At 56.3% G+C, this 18,093-nt stretch overlaps 1 protein-coding gene across 1 annotated transcript; it reads right to left on the bottom strand.

The window, feature by feature from the left end:
• Window positions 1-10,991: 10,991 nt before the first annotated feature.
• On the bottom strand, window positions 10,992-11,294 carry LOC136495514 (uncharacterized). Its single transcript, XM_066491427.1, has one exon. The coding sequence runs from the start codon at window positions 11,292-11,294 to the stop codon at window positions 10,992-10,994; it is 303 nt and encodes a 100-aa protein (XP_066347524.1).
• Between the last annotated feature and the right edge of the window lie 6,799 nt (window positions 11,295-18,093).

Raw genomic sequence — 18,093 nt, 5'->3', positions numbered from 1 at the left:
TCTCAAGCCGTGGAGAGCCTGTGTGTTCGTCCATGTGGTTTTGCTCAAGTTCGTCGCAGCGGGTCTAGGCCTAATCGTCCCTCTCCTAGAAATGGCCCAGGTCCTCTCCCTTTTATAGTTGAAGGGGGAGACAAGGGTAATACATTCGCTAGCTATACGACGTCGTGCGGACGGAGGCTGGCATGTCCGAGCCCTGTAGCCTGTTACTAGTGGCGGCGTGGGCGATGGAGTGGTCTCATCCTTGAAGTACTGGGGCGACACGTCGGTCACATCCGATCCTGTGTGTCGTGGGAGCTCTAGTGTTATCTTGAAGCGGGCGCGGCGGTCGAAGTGTTGGTCACTGTGTGTTGACCGCGCGAGAAGCCGAGGCTCAGTTGGTGCCGAGGCCGAGCCAGCGTGGGGGTTTTGGCAAACGTGAATCCCGAGGCTGCCGAGACCCCGATGTAGATTGCCGAGGCTTGGAGGGAACAGTTGGTCTCATACGCTGATTCCGAGGTTATGGTGACCCGGACTAGACTCCCCATGCCGCGTTGTCTCCGGGGCGGAGGGATGCGTGGCATAGTGTAGTGCAGGCACTGGTCATGGGCACAGCACTAGAGCACAGTGGCCGGAAATCCTAGCCGCGACCTATCCTAGTCGGTATGGCATTGAAGCGACTTCTTGTCCCATCGGCCACTCCGCGGTGTCGAGCCGTCGTCTGGCTGAGATTGCGGGAGTGGTTGATGCATTAATGGGACGCGACGTGTTGTCGGGAAGACTGGTCGAGGCAGGAGCGATGGATTATTGCCGAGCCGGCTCGAGCGATATGGAGAATCGTTGTCTCGTTCGAGGCTGTACGTGTGGGGCCTCAGGCGAGATGAAAAATTGGTTCCTCGTCGAGGCCTCCCGTGTGAGGCCTCGCGTGAGACGGAGATTTGGCAGGCCGTCGAGGCCTCCCGTGCGAGGCCTCGGGCGAGGCGGAGAACCGGTGGCCTCGGACGAGGCCAGGGTTTAACCTATGGCTTGCCTTTTGGCTTTGTTTTCGATGGGGTCTAAGTGATTCTTTTGGTATACGCTCAGGGTACCCCATTTTATGGTACCCGACAGTAGCCCCCGAGCCTTAGGAAGAGCATGAGCGCTCTTCTTAAGGTTTTGACGAGGCTCGACTTGCGGTAGCTCCTGGCAGGATAGTGTTTCGTACTTTGAGGCCTTGGTGGGTGCGCGCGAGCGCACCCGCCGGGTGTAGCCCCCGAGGCCCTAGGGTAGTGGATTCATTCTTCCAGGGTCTTTTTCTCATGCTGAGCGAGAGATTTTATCATTTTTTGACGAGCTCACAAGTGCGAGTTCGGGTCGCGGGGTTTCGGTAAGGTCGCAGGAAGAGCCCCTGAGCCTCTGCACGGAGTGAGGGCGATCAGGGGTTCCTCTGTCTTTTTGTGCGACCCTCGTGCTTCCTTTTCGCTCGGAAGGAGGGGTGGAATATGCCAGGCTACTCTCGGTGGGCGCGAGCAGTGACATTTCCGGTGAGCTGTTATCGAGTAAGTCCGAGTAGAGGCCCGTGTCCCATTCGCTAGGGGTTGGCTAGCGGTCTAGAGACGCACTCCAAGAGTACCAGAGGGTTTCTCTAGTGGGTGCCGGGGCCGTTCGCTGGGCCCCGATGGCTCGGTGCCTCCCTATGGTGGGATCCCATTCGGAGACCTCCCTATCGGTCTCAGACATGACTTAGGACGTCCCGAGCGATCGTTTGCTCAGGCCTTGGCCGTACATGGGCTCGCCCATAGTTGTCCCTAACTCTATTGCCCTGGGGCAGCTGTCGAAACCCTAGGGGGCCCAGCCTTTGAACCCTTGGACTGTAACGGGCTCGATGCCCTTTATCGTGTTTTTTTCGAATCTTCCAGCACGGGCTTAGGTCGCTTGTTTTTGTCTTGGGTGCAGGAGGAGCCCCCGAGCCTCTGCACGGAGCGAGAGGGTGGTCAGGGGTCCCCCTAACTTTTTCGTTCGACCCTCACACATCCTTTTTGTTCGGACGGAGGGGTTGTTTGCCGAGCCCACTTGTGTGCGAGCCTGGGTCACTGGGTCTCGGCAAGGTTGCAAGAAGAGCCCCTGAGCCTCTGCACGGAGCGAGAGGGCGATCAGGAGTTCCCCTGGCTTTTTGTATGCCCCTCGCACATGAGGGTTTGTTTGCCGAGCCCCCCTTGGGTGCGAGCCTAGGTCGCGGGGTCTCGGCATATCTTTAGGAAGAGCCCCCTAGCCTCTACATGGAGCGAGAGGGCCGTCAGGAGTTCACCTAGCTTTTTGTATGACCCTCGCGCTTCCTTTTCGCTCGGAAGGAGGGGTTGTTTTGCCGAGCCCCCTCGAGTGCGAGCTGGGGTCGTTGGGTCTCAGCAAGGTTGCAGGAAGAGCCCCTTAGCCTCTGCACGGAGCAAGAGGGCCATCGGGGGTTCCCCTAGCTTTTTGTACGACCCTTGCGCTTCCTTTTTGCTTGGAAGGAGGGGTGGAATGTGCCAGGCTACCCTCGGTGGGCACGAGTGGTGGCACTTCTGGTGAGCTATTATCGGGTAAGTCCAAATGGAGGCCCATGCCCCATTCGCTGGGGGTCGGCTAGCGGTCCAGAGATGCACTCCAAGAGTACCAGAGGGTTTCTCTAGTGGGTGCCGGGGCCGTTCGCTGGGCCCCGGTGGCTCGGCGCCTCCCTATGGTGGGATCCCATTCGGAGACCTCCCTGCTGGTCTCGGACACAACTTTGGGCGTCCCAAGCATTTTGCTTGCTTGGGTCTTGGCCCCGTATGGGCTCGCCCACGGTCGTCCCTGACTCTGTTGCCCTGGGGTGGCCATCGAAACCCCTAGGGGCCTAGCCTTCGAACCCCTGGACCATAATGGGCTCGGTGCCTAGTTCCTTCGTCTAAAAGGAATAGGGTGAGGGGATATCTCCCCCTTCGGCTCGACAATGGCTGGCATGCCTTTTGAGGTGATTTTCTCGAGGAGGCAGTACGATGCCTGCCGCTGCAGCGGTGGGATGCGGCGTGGTGTTAGTGGATGGGACATAATTGTTCCCACGATTAATGAGGAAAAGGTGGGCTCATGGGCGGTAAAATCGAATCGGCATTAACAGTGCTGGATCTGAGGGAATCTTCTCTGGTTTCGTCGCCCGTCCATTTTGCCTTCATCCTGCATAAATACACAATAAGCTTTGCCCCTCCCCTCCTTACCTTGCCTGCATCAGCTCTGCCGCCCTTTGAGCCATCGCTAGAGCAGAGAGCCCTAGGAGGAAGAAGGGAGAGAGGTGAGGCAGAGAGAGAGAGGGGGAGAGAGACTCACCGCCATAGTCGAACCCTCCACTGCACTCATGGCCAGTGACATCATTGTCATCGAGGCGGACCCTTGGGGTCCATCCGACGTCACCGTGGAGATGCTTCAGTTGCTCGTCGATGGTGGACTTCTTCGTCCAATTACCGACCCCAACAGGCCGGAGTGGATCGCTCCATCTAGCGAGCTGGAGCCGAGGCCCCGCGACGGTTATATCGTGAGCTTCATGTCTTTTCATGAGCGCGGCCTCAGCCTTCCGGCAGATCGGTTCATGCGGGCGCTCCCGCACTACTACGGCGTGGAGCTCCACAACTTCAACCCCAATTCCATCGTGCAGGCGGCCATCTTCGTTGCTGTCTGCAAGGGGTATCTGGGGATTGCTCCCCATTGGGAGCTATGGCTCCACCTCTTCCAGGCGAGGCACACCACCAAGCCGATGTGCACGTCGGGCATGAGGAAGGCGGTGAGGGCTGGTGGCTGCACTCTCCAAGTGCGCTAGGACCGTCAGCACCTCTACATACCAGCCCAGCTCTCATCAACCAATCACCGGGTACACGAGCTGGTTCTATCTTCGTAATGACGATGGTGGACTCCCCCCTACACTGGGCGAATCATGGGGAGCTGCCCAGAGAGGTGGAAGTATGGCGTCCTGAGGGAGGATCAGCCCAAGCTACAGCCGCTCCTAGAGGGGCTAGAGAGGTTGCGAGATCATGGCCTTACTACGACTGTGGTCGTGGCCACCTTCTACTGCCAGAGGGTGCTGCCGCTGATGGCTCGATGGCGGCGCTTGTTTGAGATGAGGCCGGATGGGCCGATCGAGGGCATCCGGATGTCTGCCTCCGCCCTTTTTGAAGAGGAAATTCTTCGCTGGGTGAGGGAGACGGTGGAGGCGAAGCTGAGGGGCGGTGGCCTGACGCCCTTCACGATGCGCCCATCATGGGGGTTCCTCTCGCTGGTAAGTCACGTGCCGCTGTAGCCCCCGGGGCCTCCCCATTTCTCATTGTTTCTTGTTCCCTTATCCGTGTTCGCTATTCCTACAGGGGATGAGGGACTTGCGAGCCTCCCCACCGCCCGTTCTCGAGGATGCAAGGTGGTGGGCGGTCAACCGAGTGCACGCCAAGGCACAGAAAAGGTAGAAGAACGCCAAGGTGGCGAAGCGCATGAAGAAGATCCTTGCGCGCGAGGAACTGGATAAGCGCCACCGGCAGCAAAGGAAGGATGGTCTCCTGTTGGAGGAGTCCCCGTTGCCATCGCTATCAATGGATGCCTTGGATGGAGATGATGAGGGTGAGATGGGGCGGGGTCCCCAAGACCATCTCCCTGACATTGAGGAGACAGTGTCTGGGGCGTCGGCAAGCAGCCCGGCACTCCCAGGAGGAGGAAGAGGAGCTACCCTGGGGTCAGCGATTGCCTGCCTCGGGGCCAAGGCCGACACACCCAAGGCACGGGCGCTGGGAAAGCGTGCCATCAGCCCGGTGGGCTCGACGGCATCGGTGAAACAGGTGGCGGCGGGGGTGACGCAACTGCCCCCGCAGAGGACCGAGGGGGCACCGAGGTCCATCGAGGACCGGCCGGCGCTGGCGGATACAGAGGCCGTGCCTCTACTGCCGCCACCGCCTTTGTAGATGAGGGTCGCCATGCCAAAGCGGTTGCAGCCCCGCTCGAGGTAAGCGTATTTTTGGTGGAGCCACAGCGTTTTCCATTTGCTCTTTTGTCTTGTGCTGACCCTGTAAGTGTTTTGTCCTTAGTCGGAAGCGACCTATGGAGGTGCCTACCTTGGTGCCCCTTAAGGCGCTCAAGGTGAACCCTGGCTCCACTGCCCACTGGGTGGCGGAGGTGCAAGCTGCCCTACAACATGGCACGGCATCGGCGAGGGCTGACCCGAAGGAGCCGGCCACCCAAGGAGGGGCTGCCGAGGCGGCCTCGACATAGACAGGGGAGGGAGCGCCTCTGCCCCACGATGGCGAGGCCCATGAGTCGGATGGGGCCGAGGTGCCCTTAGTTGCTGAGGCCACCAAGATCGAGGTCCCCGAGGTCTTAGAGGCCGAGGCGACGGAGGCCAGGGCGCCTAAGACCATCGAGGCTGCAGCGGCGGTGGCCGGGACCCCTGCGACCACTGAGGCCATGATGGCGGAGGCCGGAGCCCTTGGGACCACCGAGGCCATGATGGCAGAGGCTGGAGCCCCCGGGACTACCGAGGCCGACATGATTGCGGTGAGGCTGTCGGCCCAAGAAGTGGAGATGAAGGCGGCGGAGGCCTCGGTGGCACCCTTGGTTCAAGGCCCACCGTTGTCGCGGGAGGGCACCTGGGAGGTGGAGGTCCATTCGATCTCCTCCGATGATATGTCCCGGGCGCAGGAGGTGGTCGACGCTGAGGTGGTCGGCGCCGTGGAATAGCCGATTCGGACCCCGAGCGAGGGAAACTCGGCCCTCATGCGGGTACGACCCAAGCCCCACGGGTGGGATCACCCGTGTGTCCTATGGTAGAGTCGGGACAACCCTGAGGGGGAGCCTCTATTCGCCCTTGAGGATGCGGCCAAGGGCGAGCGCTGGGACACCTTTGAGCAATACCACCAGCTGGCGGAGTGGTCACTATGGACGGCGCTGTCCATGGTGGCCGACGATCTGCCCAGAGTCACCTAGGTTTGCGCTTTCTTTTCTCGTGCAGTGTTGTCTTTTTCTGAGTTTTCTTGTAGTAAATGACCCCTATTCTGCTTCCTCAGGAGCTCGAGACCCGGTCCCTTGGGAAGTCGGTCTTTCTCCAGTGGGAGAGGGATGTCTGGGACCAACTCCAGCGGCAAAAGGGCCTGCTTGCGGGCGCCAATGAGCTTCTGGCGGTGCAGAGCATGGACATGGAGGACCTTCATCTTTGTTGTGCTGATGCGAAGGTTGAGGCGGCCATGGCCCAGGAGCAGGTCACCCCTTTGGTGGCATGGGTCAAGGAGTCGGAGGAGGAGCTGACCCACATCGCTGGTGATTGGGATGCCTTCAGGTCCTGGGTTGAAGAACTGATGACCTTGGGCAAGGTCCTTGCTGGGTAGCTAGGAGCAGAGCAGAGTGCACACTAGCTGATGAAAGGTGCCTTGGATGAGGCCCTTACGGTGGTTGAGGCCTCCCGAACTAAGGCTATGGTCTGGAGGGGAAAGGCCGAGGGTGAGTCCTATTCCCCTCGTTTTATTCGCTTTTCTTGTGTTCACCTCCTAACTCCCTGGTGTAATGAAGAGCTGGGGAGAGAGGCTTCAAGGGCAGCTGAGGCTTCTCGGGTTGAGGCCCAGCGCCTGAAGGAAAAGGCCAAGGCTTCCCGGGTCGAGGCCTAGCGCTGGGGAGAGAAAGTCGAGGCCTCTCGGGTCGAGGCCCGACGCTAGGAGCAGAAGGCCAAGGGTGAGTCCCACAAGCTTCCATCCCTTTTTGGCTTGTTTTCCTTTGCGCTCAACCTCACTCCATTTCCTTTGGCGCAGAGTTGGAGGCGGAGGTCACTCGGGCAGCCGAGGCTTCTGTCACGGTGCAGGCAGTGCTCGAGACCGAGATCGGGGAGCACGACGCACTGAAAGGTGCCGCCCATACCGCCTATGAGGCCCTGGAGGTCGAGGGGGTTCAGTCAGGTAGCTCCCTTGGGAGCCGTCTAATTGTGCTGAGCGACCAAGTGCACGAGCGGCTCTGAGGAGCGCTGCACATGGGTGTCAAGCGCGCGCTGGCCATCATCGCCTCGCACTACATCGGCATTGACCTCCAAGCCATCAGCGATGGCTACGTCCTACCCAACAATGACGAGGAGGCTGACGAGGTGGTCACGAAGCTGATGGAGGTGGCGGAGGGTCTTAGCACGGCGCTGGCAAAGCTATTCGAAGAGGAGGTGGTCCCTCCCCCGCCGTCTACCGATGCTGGAGGCCCTGAGCCTTGACCTAGGCCCTAGAGGCCATGTAAATAGAATAGGGATTAACTTTGTATCGTAACGCTTGTGGCCGTCGAGGCCTCTTCTTAAAGTACTCATGTTTCTTAATCATTTTTCTTGTATTTCTGAGCCTCTGCCCTCTGTTGTCTCTGATCAGATTTCTTTTGCAAAAAACCTCCTTAGAACCTAAGCCGCCCCTTGGGCGAAAGGTGGTGAGGGAGTGTCGTAGCCTAGGGGCATAGGCTGTCTCGTGACTCTACCGACCTTCTGTCCCTGGAACATACTTTTTGGTCCTTGGGTTTTTTACAACCGATTCGTCAGAGCGTGCTAGAGAGTTTGGCGTTGGAATTTTTTCAAAAAACGACTAAAAAATGATGCGTGGAACTTAGGGGGGAGTCCCCCATCTAGCCCCCGAGGGAGGCTCAGTTCTGCAGAGGCAGAGCCGAGTCTCCCTTATAGTGTTATCGTATTGCCGAGACCCGTGATGGACTCAGGGGGGGTTTCTCGAAAAATTAGAACAACTAAAGAACGCTTCTCAATTGTATTCCGAGAAATAATATATACAATGCTTGGAAATTTAAGGGTAAAAGTGACGTAGCTGTTCTATGTTCCAAGCGTGGGTGAGGATTTCACCCTTCTTGTTGGCTAGCTTGTAGGTCCTGGGCTTCAACACTTGGGCAACGATGTACGGTCCTTCCCACGGTGGGGTCAGCTTGTGGCGGCCCTTGTTGCTCTGTCCCAGCCTCAACACTAGGTCGCCTACCTTCAAGTCTCAGCTTCGAATGCACCGGGCCTGATAGCGCCATAGGGCTTGCTGGTACTTGGCCAAATGCAGTAGCGCGACGTCTCGGGCTTCCTCCAGTTGGTCGAGGGCGTCCTCGCGGGTGGTGCGGTTGCTTTGCTCATTGTAGGCCTGTAGCCTCGGGGAACAATATTCCAAGTCAGTGGGGAGGATAGCCTCGGCTCCATAGACCAGGAAGAAAGGTGTGAACCCCGTGGCTCGGCTTGGTGTGTTCCTCAGGCTCCAGATGACCGACAGGAGTTCGGCGAGCCATTTCTTGCCAAACTTCTTCAACTGGTTGTAAATTCTTGGCTTGAGGCCTTGTAGGATCATGTCGTTGGTACGTTCTACTTGGCCATTTGTCCTTGGGTGTCCTACGGTCGACCAGGCCACACAGATGTGGTGGTCGTCGCAGAATGTCAGGAATTTTTGGCCGGTGAACTGCGTCCCGTTGTCAGTGATGATGGTATTTGGGACCCCGAACCTGTGGATGATGTCAGTGAAGAATAGCACTGCTTGCTCGGATTTGATTTGATTGATCGGACGAGCCTCGATTCATTTGGAGAACTTATCGATTGCTACCAGTAGATGGGTGTAGCCCCCGGGGGCCTTTTGCAGAGGCCTAACCATGTCGAGCCCCCACACAGCAAATGGCCATGTAATGGGGATGGTTTGGAGGGCCTGGACCGGGAGGTGCGTCTGCCACGCATAGTACTAGCATCCCTTGCAAGAGCATACTAACTTGGTGGTGTCGGCAACCGCCGTCGGCCAGTAGAACCCTTGGCGAAAGGTGTTTCCGATGAGCGTCCGAGGCACCGCATGGTGCCTGCAGGCCCCCATGTGCAAGTCCCAAAGTAGGGCTTGGCCTGCCTCAGTGGTGATGCATCGTTGGAGGACACCGGATGGACTTCGCCTGTATAATTCGCCGTTGCAGAGGATGTAAGTTTTGGCTTGTCGCGCAAGCCGTTGGGCTTTGGTCTTGTCACTAGGAAGCTCTCCTTAAGTGAGCCAATCAAGGAATGAGACTCACCAGTCCATGTCCTGGTCGGTCTAGGGAGGCTCCTTGTCGACTTCCATGACCTCGGGCTCGGCCGAAGGAGTCTCGGCGGCAGAGGGGGCATCGAGCCCCGAGGTGGGTTCGGCCGATGGGCCCTCTTCTGCTGCCGAGGCATAGTCAATGGAAGACTTGTGGAGGTCCCTAGCAAAGACGTTCGGGGGGACCAGAGCCCGTGCCGAGGCCATCTTTGCCAGTTCATCCGTGGCCTTATTGTATTTCCACGCGATGTGGTTGAGTTCGAGACCGTCGAACTTGTCTTCTAGGTGACATACCAACTTGCAGTACGCCTCCATTTTGGGGTCGAGGTAGTTTGACTACATGACTTGATCAACAACGAGCTGCGAGTCACCCTGGATGTCGAGACGTCGTACTCCAAGTTCGATGGCGATCTGCAAGCCATTGACGAAGGCTTCGTACTCGGCTGTGTTGTTGGAGGCAGCGAAGTGGAGCCGAACCATGCAGCGCATGTGTACTCCAAGGGGCGAGATGAAGAGCAGACCCGCGCCTGCCCCCGATCTTCATCAAGGACCCGTCGAAGTACACGGTCTAGCACTCCATCTAAATTTTAGCTGGCGGCAGCTGGGTGTCGGTCCACTCAGCCACAAAATCGGCCAAGACCTGAGACTTTATTGCTTTCTAAGGTGCAAAGGTCAGGCCTTCCCCCATGAGTTCAATGGCCCACTTGGCTATCCTACCCGAGGCCTCTCGGTTATGGATTATCTCTCCCAAGGGGAAAGACGGCACCATGGTTATTGGGTGGGACTCGAAGTAGTGACGCAGCTTGCGCCGAGCCAAGACTATGGCGTAGATCAACTTGTGGATGTGGGGGTAGCGTGTTTTGGTCTCAGAGAGCACATCGCTGACGAAGTAGATTGGTCGTTGGATGGGTAGAGCATGCCCCTCTTCCTACCTCTCTACTACTACGACCGTGCTAACCACTTGGGGCGTTGCAGCGATGTAGAGTAAGAGGGCCTCATCCCTGGCCGACGGTACCAGGACAGGAGGATTGGTGAGCAGTGCTTTGAGCTTGGAGAGGGCTTCTTCAGCCTCGGGGGTCCAAGAAAAGCGTTCGGATTTCCTCAAGAGGTGGTACAGACGCAAGCCTTTTTCGCCAAGGTGTGAGATGAAGCGGCTCAGGGCCGCAAGGCATCCCATGACCCTCTGCACTCCCTTAAGGTCTTAGATCAGTCCCATGCTGGTCACGGCCGAGACCTTCTCCGGGTTGGCCTCGATGCCGCATTCCGAGACTATGAATCCCAAGAGCATGCCTCGGGGGACCCCGAACACATACTTCTCGGGGTTGAGCTTGATGCCCTTCTCTCTAAGGCATTTGAAGGCTATCTTCAGGTCGTCGACGAGATCCCTGACCTTTCTGGACTTGACCACGATGTCGTCCACATAGGCCTTGACGGTTTACCCAATGTGGTCGCCAAAGACCTGGGTCATGCACCGCTGGTATGTGGCCCCTATGTTTCTGAGGCCGAAAGGCATAGTCACATAGCAGTACATGCCGAATGGGGTGATAAAAGAAGTCGCGAGCTGGTCGGGCTCTTTCATCTCGATTTGATGGTAACCAGAATATGCATCAAGGAAAGACAGGGTCTCGCACCCCGCAGTGGAGTCAACGATTTGATCGATTCAAGGTAATGGGAAGGAGACTTTTGGACAGGCTTTATTCAAACCGGTGTAGTCTACACACATCCTCCATTTCCCATTTTTCTTCTTAACTAACATAGGGTTAGCCAACCACTCTGGATGGGATACTTGATGAATCCGGCCGCCAAGAGTTTCTGCACCTCCTCACCGATGGTCCTATGTTTTTCCTTGTCAAATCGGTGTAGGCGCTGCTTCACTGGTCTGGAGCCGGCCCAGATGTCCAAGGCGTGCTCGGCAACCTCCCTCGGTATGCCCGACATGTCCGAGGGACTCCATGCGAACATATCGGCATTCGCACGGAGAAAGTCAACGAGCACGGCTTCCTATTTGATGTCGAGGGTGGCGCTGATCCTCAGCGCCCAGTCATCGAGGCAGGCGGGGTCAACTAGGACGAGCTTGATGGCCTCCACAGGCTCGAACGTCTCGGCGCGACGCTTGGAGTCAGGCCCCTCGCCATCGAGCCAGTCAAGGTTGGCAATGAGGGTCTCGGCCTCCATGAGAGCCTCGGCGTACTTGATGCACTTGACATCGCAGTTGTATGCATGTTCATATGTGGACTCAATTGTGATGACGCTGTTGGGACCTGGCATCTTGAGCTTAAGGTAGGTGTAGTTGGGGACTGCCATGAACTTGGCGTAGCACGGTCACCCTAGGATGGCGTGGTAGGTTCCCCTAAATCTAACCACCTCGAAGGTAAGGACCTCTTTATGGTAGTTGGAGGGGGTGTCGAAGCAAATAGCAAGGTCGATGCATCCGAGGGGTCGCGTGTGTTTCCTTGGCACGATGCCGTGGAAAGGCACGGCGTCACCCCGGAGCCACGACCGGTCGATCTCCAGGAGCTCCAGGGTGTTGGCGTAGAGGATGTTGAGGCCACTGCCTCCGTCCATCAACACCTTGGTGAGTCTGGTGTTGCCAACGATTGGCTCGACAACGAGTGGGTACTGCCCAGGATTCAGGACATGGTCGGGGTGGTCATCTCGATCAAAGGTGATCGTCTCCCGAGACCAATCAAGGTATCAGGGAGTGGCCACCTTGACTGAGACAACCTCTCGGTGTTCCCTCTTTCGCTGGCGCGCCGTAAGGCACGCCGAGGGTCCGTCAAAGGTCATGAAGGCATTGTGCACCTTAGGGAACCCGTCGTCCTTATCATCGTCCCGGTCGTCGGTGTCTTTCTGCTTGGCATTGTCGTCAGGGAGCCCGAGCTTGGCATAGTAACGCCGAAGCATGGAGCAATCCTTGAGGGTGTGCTTTACCAGGCCCTGGTGGTAAGGGCAGGGTTTCCTAAGCATGTCGTCAAAGAGCCTGGGGCCCCTAGGGCCTCGGGGATTCTTGTGCTCTACGGCCGCGACCAGATCAGCCTTGAGGATGTCCTGCTTCCCCTAGCAACCCTTTTTCTTTTTCTTGGGGAGGTGGGGAGCCAAGGCCTTGAGGGCCTCGTCCCTCCGCTTCCCTTTGGCATCGTTGTCGGGGAAGATGGCCCCAACAGCCTCTTCGCCTAAGGCGAAGTTGGTGGCGATGTCGAGGAGCGCGGCATGTTCTGGCCTAACTCTCGGACCAAGTCTCGGCAGGTGGTGCCAGAGAGGAAAGCCTGGATGATTTTTGAGTCACCAACGCTGGGCAACTCAGTGCACTGTTTGGAGAAGCTTCGGATGAAGTCTCAGAGAGACTCATCTGGTTTCTGGCAATAGCTCTTAAGATCCCAGGAGTTTCCAGGGCGCACATATGTGCCCTGGAAATTCCCGATGAAGATCCTAACCAAGTCGCGCCAGTCGTGGATCTATGAGGGAGGAAGGTGCTTGAGCCAGGCTCGTGCCGAGTCTGACAAGAGCAAGGGGAGGTTGGGGATGATGAGTAGGTCATCATCTGCGCCACCTAGCTGACAAGCCAGGCGGTAATCGGCAAGCCAAAGTTCAGGATTGGTCTCGCCGCTATACTTCGTGAGGTTGGCTGGTTGCTGAAACTGGGCCAAGAAATGAGCAGCGCGGATGGCTCTGCTGAAGACTCGAGGGCTAGGCGGTTCAAGAGAAGGACTGTGGTCCTCCTCACTATCATAACGGCCACCTCGGTGCAGATGGTTGCCCCAGGTGGGCCCCTCATTGTCATGGCATCGTCGCCTGCTGACCACCTCATGGTCTCCCTACGCCTCGCATTGGTTGCCAAAGCAGTCGAGCAGCAAGGGGACTTGGTGGGCTATCGGTGCTTGAGCGGGCTCGAGACGTATCGAGGCCTCCCTATTCTGCCAAGGCGGTGCCATGGGAAGGTCCGAGGCGCCCCTGCACTGTCGAGAGGCAGAACTGTTAGCTTGCTGCACCATGGTGGTCTCGAGGAGATCCCGGAGCTCACCGTGGACCCGTCGCCCCTCTGTAGTGGAGGGCTCGGGCATCGTGCGGACTAGCATTGCCATAGCCACGATGTTCTGGCTAGCGCGATTGAAGATTGGGGGTTGCTCACTCCCTTCATCGTCGTTGATGCGGTGGTGCACGTCGCGGGCCCTCTATCGGGTTCCTCCGCCCTCGCCACGACCTCACTGCTCCTGCTCGAGTGTGTCTCGAAGCTACTGTAGGAGGAGTCGGTCTTGTTCGACCTTGGCCTAGAACTCATGGAGCTATTCCAGGTCTAGGCATTGAGGTCATGCGAGGGCGAGGTTCTCGTTTCGTGCTGCCGACTGGACAATGCGCGGAGGTGTGGCGGTGCCTGCACCCGGGCGAAGCGGGGAATAGCTACCTACCCCCTCGTCCTCCTCGCCTATCCTCGGCATCCTGAGCCCAATGTGGAAACACTCGCGAGTGGGGTCATAAGCACCTTCGTCGTTGGAGTCGGAGTAGCCGAAGCAGTAGTCGCTTGCGGCCAAAAAGCGGCGCATGGTTTCAAGGTCGTGGAGTTCAGAGTAGCCGAAGCAGTAGTCGCTTGTGGCCAAAAAGCGGTGCATGGTTTTAGGGTCATGGAGTTCAGAGAAATCCGCTCTGGCCCATGCCTTGTCCTCCTCCGAGGACTCAGCGTGGGTGTGGGTCGACGTGGCGGTGTCGAAGTTGAGGACGAAGCGCTGGCGGTGTCCTGAGTTATCCGTGTGAGCGGAAGCATAGGCATAAGCGTAGGAGGCGGCGGCATTTCTCAACCCAAAGGGGTATGGGGATGGTGCCATCGCCAGGCTCTACTCCGCCGAAGTTGGCTCCTCAGGGAGTGGTGGAGCAGAGCTTGATGACGGGGCGTTGCCGCACACCACCGGCGTTTTCCCCTTGTCCAGGCTTAGGCTGGACAGGTCCTCGACCAGGGACCTTGTGCCAACAGCTGGGCGTGGGATACCGGTGGGGCGTGGCATGTCGCCCTGGGTTTGCGCAGTGTCAAGGTGGTCCCGTCCGTGTCGCGCTTGGTGGGCATGACGAGGACGGCGGCCCCGGCACCGCCTACGCCTGGGCTGCCGGTGTGTGATGTCGTCGTCGGTTGGTGGGGCTTGAGGTGTGAGGAGCACCATGTCATACTCAGATCCTAGAGACATGAACTCTAGCCTCCCAAACCAGATCACCGTGCCGAGACGTAGTGGTCGTACGGGGTCTACCATCTAGAACTTGTTGGGATGATGAAGCTAACACGCAGAGGCCCCTACCTGGCATGCCAACTGTCGGTGTTTTGGACCGGCGGTCCTCAATTGACTAGTAAATTTGTACTGCGTGTTCTCAATCCTGGATGGTGATGCAAAGAGACACAAGGTTTATACTGGTTCGGGTAATGGGTACCCTACGTCCAGTTTGAGAGATCGATCTTGTATTCCTTGCACCGAAATGCTCATAGTAGGGGGTTACAAGTAGGGTGAGAGAGGGAGCTAGTCCTAGGTCTCTACGTGGTGCGGCGTGGGTTGCTTGAGATGTTGATCTCAAGCCATGGAGAGCCCGTGTGTTCATCCATGTGGTTTTGCTCAAGTTCGTCGCGCGGGTCTAGGCCTAATCGTCCCTCTCCTAGAAACGGCCTAGGTCCCTCCCTTTTATAGTTGAAGGGGGGACAAGGGTAATACATTCACTAGCTATACAACGTCATGCGGACGGAGGCGGCATGTCCAAGCCCTGTAGCCTGTTACTGTGGCGACGTGGGCGATGGAGTGGTCTCGTCCTTGAAGTACTGGGGCGACACGTCGGTCACATCCGATCTTGTGCGTCATGGGAGCTCCAGTGTTATCTTGAAGCGGGCACGGCGGTTGGAGTGCTGGTCACTGCGTGTTGACCACGCGAGAAGCCGAGGCTCAGTTGGTGCCGAGGCCGAGCCATCATGGGGGTTTTGGGAGACGTGAATCCCGAGGTTGCCAAGACCCCTATGTAGATTGCCGAGGCTTGGAGGGAACAGTTGGTCTCGTACGCTGATTCTGAGGCTATGGTGACCCGGACTAGACTCCCCATGCCGCGTTGTCTCTAGGGCGGGGGGATGCGTGGCATAGTGTAGTGCAGGCACTGGTCGTGGGCACAGCACCAGAGCACAGTGGCCGGTAATCTTAGCCGTGCCCTGTCCTGGTTGGTATGGCATTGATGTGACTTCTTGTCCCATCGGCCACTCCGCGGTGTCGAGCCGTCGTTCGGCTGAGATTGCGGGAGTGGTTGACGCGTTAATGGGACGCGACGCGCTGTCGGGAAGACTGGTCGAGGCAGGAGCGACGGATTATTACTGAGCCGGCCTCGAGCGATACGGAGAATCGCCGTCTTGTTTGAGGCTGTACGCGCGGGGCCTCGGGCGAGACGGAAAATTGGTTCCTCGTCGAGGCCTCTCGTGCGAGGCCTTGCGCGAGACGGAGATTTGGTAGGCCGTCGAGGCCTCCCGTGTGAGGCCTCGGGCGAGGCGGAGAATCGGTGGCCTCAGACGAGGCCAGGGTTTAACCTATGGCTTGCCTTTTGGCTTTGTTTTCGATGGGGTCTAAGTGATTCTTTTGGTATATGCTCGGGGTACCCCATTTTATGGTACCCGACACGCGATTTCCAACCAAACTGTGCAATTAGTTTTTTTTCGTCTATATTTAATGCTCCATCCACGTATCGCAAGATTCGATATGATGACTACTGTAGCACTTTTTGAGAAACTTTTTAGGAACTAAACACAGCAGGTAGTGCGCTCAATGATCAATAGGATAGGACCATTTATATATAATAATTAAAATATACTATACATACGTTTTGCATGCATGTGACTACTACTGTCTATAGCTGCTGGAGCAGCGTACTCGTACATCATCATGGCAGGAGGACGGTTATTATTACTTACACTAATGGCATGGGACAAGCTACTGTCAAGCCAAAGTGCAACAGTGACCTCATTTACTGTATTTAGAACTTGGCATGTGTGAACATCATAATATTCAATAAAGTATACAAAAGTTCAAAGACGCTTACTTGTGCAAGTCTATTGACACCGAGAACGGCTCCACGGGCCACTCCTGCCTTAACCCAAATTGGCGTGCAACCCGATGTGACAGGTGGAACTCAACCGTGTAGAAACAGATCAACGGGCACCGCATTAGGTATAGGTCTTCGTCCATCTTGCACATGATGATGAACCCAATGTGCTCGTACTGTTTGTCGTCGTACGGCTCCCAACTAACCTGCATTTGATTCTTTAGTCAAGTAGTGCTTACATTAGAAAAACAAATTAGTATGTGAAATGCAGCTAACTCACCAGCCCTGGCGTGAGTGCGTCGAGCTCATTCGCAAACTCGATGTAGGCGTGTTTACTCCGGGTGAAGGGACCCTTAACCTAGTCCCAAAGGTAGGCATACGTCGGTCGACGTTGAAGGCCATGCACCTCGAACCAGGGACAAGGATCAAGAACTTTGGGCCGACCGACCAATAGACGAGACCACGTCCAAAGTTGAAGCAGGTAAACACATCATCCTAATGAAGAGTTTGGCAAACTCCGGTGGCACGCCTCGCAAAGCTGCCGGTACAAGTACCCCAGCACTGCGGAACCCCAGCAATAGCCCCCTGCCGTGAGCCAGTCAGTAAGATTGGGAAGGTACATCCATGACGTGGTGTCTCTCGTCCTGTCAGGGAACAAAACACAACCAAAAAGGTGCATGATCCATGCCCTGCAGTAGTAGATAACTGTCTGCTCATCTGCATGATTAGGACACTGACCAAAGTTATGCCTCAACCAACTAATAAGTACTCTAGAGGAGTGGGTACCCGGTGTCTCTAGAGGAAGCTCTCTTCCAAGGAAGAGCTCCACTCTACCTGTCCAACCAGCAGCAGTGTAGTGCCCGATAACTAGATGGCCACTTATACGGACACCCAGGAACTTCTGTGTGTCCTGAAGAGTAACAATCATCTCATCGTAAGGTAGGTGGAAGCTATAAGTCTCCGGCATCCATCTACAAAACAAGAACAAAGTACTATGGTTATATGCACATCGAGAACCAAAAATATAAATGGAAGTGAATCTATTCATACTTATAGTACCTGTTGACTAGAGCTGAGATCACCGCAGGGTTGAAGGCAGGCAACCCACGGTGAACCTGGAATGATACAACGTCAAGTCCAGCCCTCTCAAGAAGAGGAGTGTACCTGTCGTCGTATCGCATGTCCTCGAACTTATCGTGGGTTCGAGGACGAAGAGGGTACAACTCCTGCAAAGAATATAAATTATTAAATTCATGTGCAGAGGAAAAATAACAAGCAGAAGTAAAGTCGTTACCCCTCCTCCATAGTGAGTCATCCTCGGTGGTTCTCCTCATAGTACGGCTCCAGCAGGTGGAACAGCTCCATCCTACAAAATATAATGAGAAAGTACATATTAGTTTTATATGAAGGAATAAATAACTTTTTGGTACTAGTAAACATGCATGCGAAACATCAGTTATTTTCACCTGACTAAGCAGCCAATGGCATGTACGTGAATTATGCCCAAGTCTACCACATTTGCCACATTGGTTCTGCTCGAGATCAGTAAGAAAGGGGGTTGCTCTCCCTCGCCTCGTTCTACCGGAAACCTGGTTCATGACCATCTTGTGCCTCGTCCTCTTTTGGGTTCCATGTTTGTCCCAACATGTACCTGGATTGGCAATGTATTTCAGCCTAGTGTAAGGTGCCCACTGACCCTCATCTAGGAAAGGCTCGAAACGAGGAGACCAAGTCTGTATAAGGCTGACAACACTGAACTCCCACGGTATCTAGGTCTCATAGGCAAAGTTGCGATGATGAGATGCTGCAACATAATGAGAACAAGGAAAGTGGTACTGCCTAGTTTTCCCACATCCGCATGAGAAATTACTAAGTACCACAATATAACTCCTTGATGGCCGGACCTCACCATCGGACGTTGTACCACCCCTTTTCTGTGACCTGGTACTTGCCGGTGATATGGTCAAAGCAATCGACGTCATGTGTGGCAGCCCTTTCCTTTGCCTTGTCAAGATGCTTCTTAGGTTTAGGTGCTCATTTCTGATTATTACTC

The sequence above is a fragment of the Miscanthus floridulus genome, chromosome 12, assembly GCF_019320115.1.
Source record: "Miscanthus floridulus cultivar M001 chromosome 12, ASM1932011v1, whole genome shotgun sequence".
Classification (NCBI taxonomy): Eukaryota; Viridiplantae; Streptophyta; class Magnoliopsida; order Poales; family Poaceae; genus Miscanthus; species Miscanthus floridulus.
The sequence above is the reverse complement of the archived record's forward strand: the minus strand, read 5'-3'. Positions and strand labels throughout refer to the sequence as shown.

Bases quoted from the DNA above. Each gene is read 5' to 3' on its own strand.
- LOC136495514 (XM_066491427.1), bottom strand. From the start codon at position 11,294: ATGGCAGTCCCCAACTACACCTACCTTAAGCTCAAGATGCCAGGTCCC.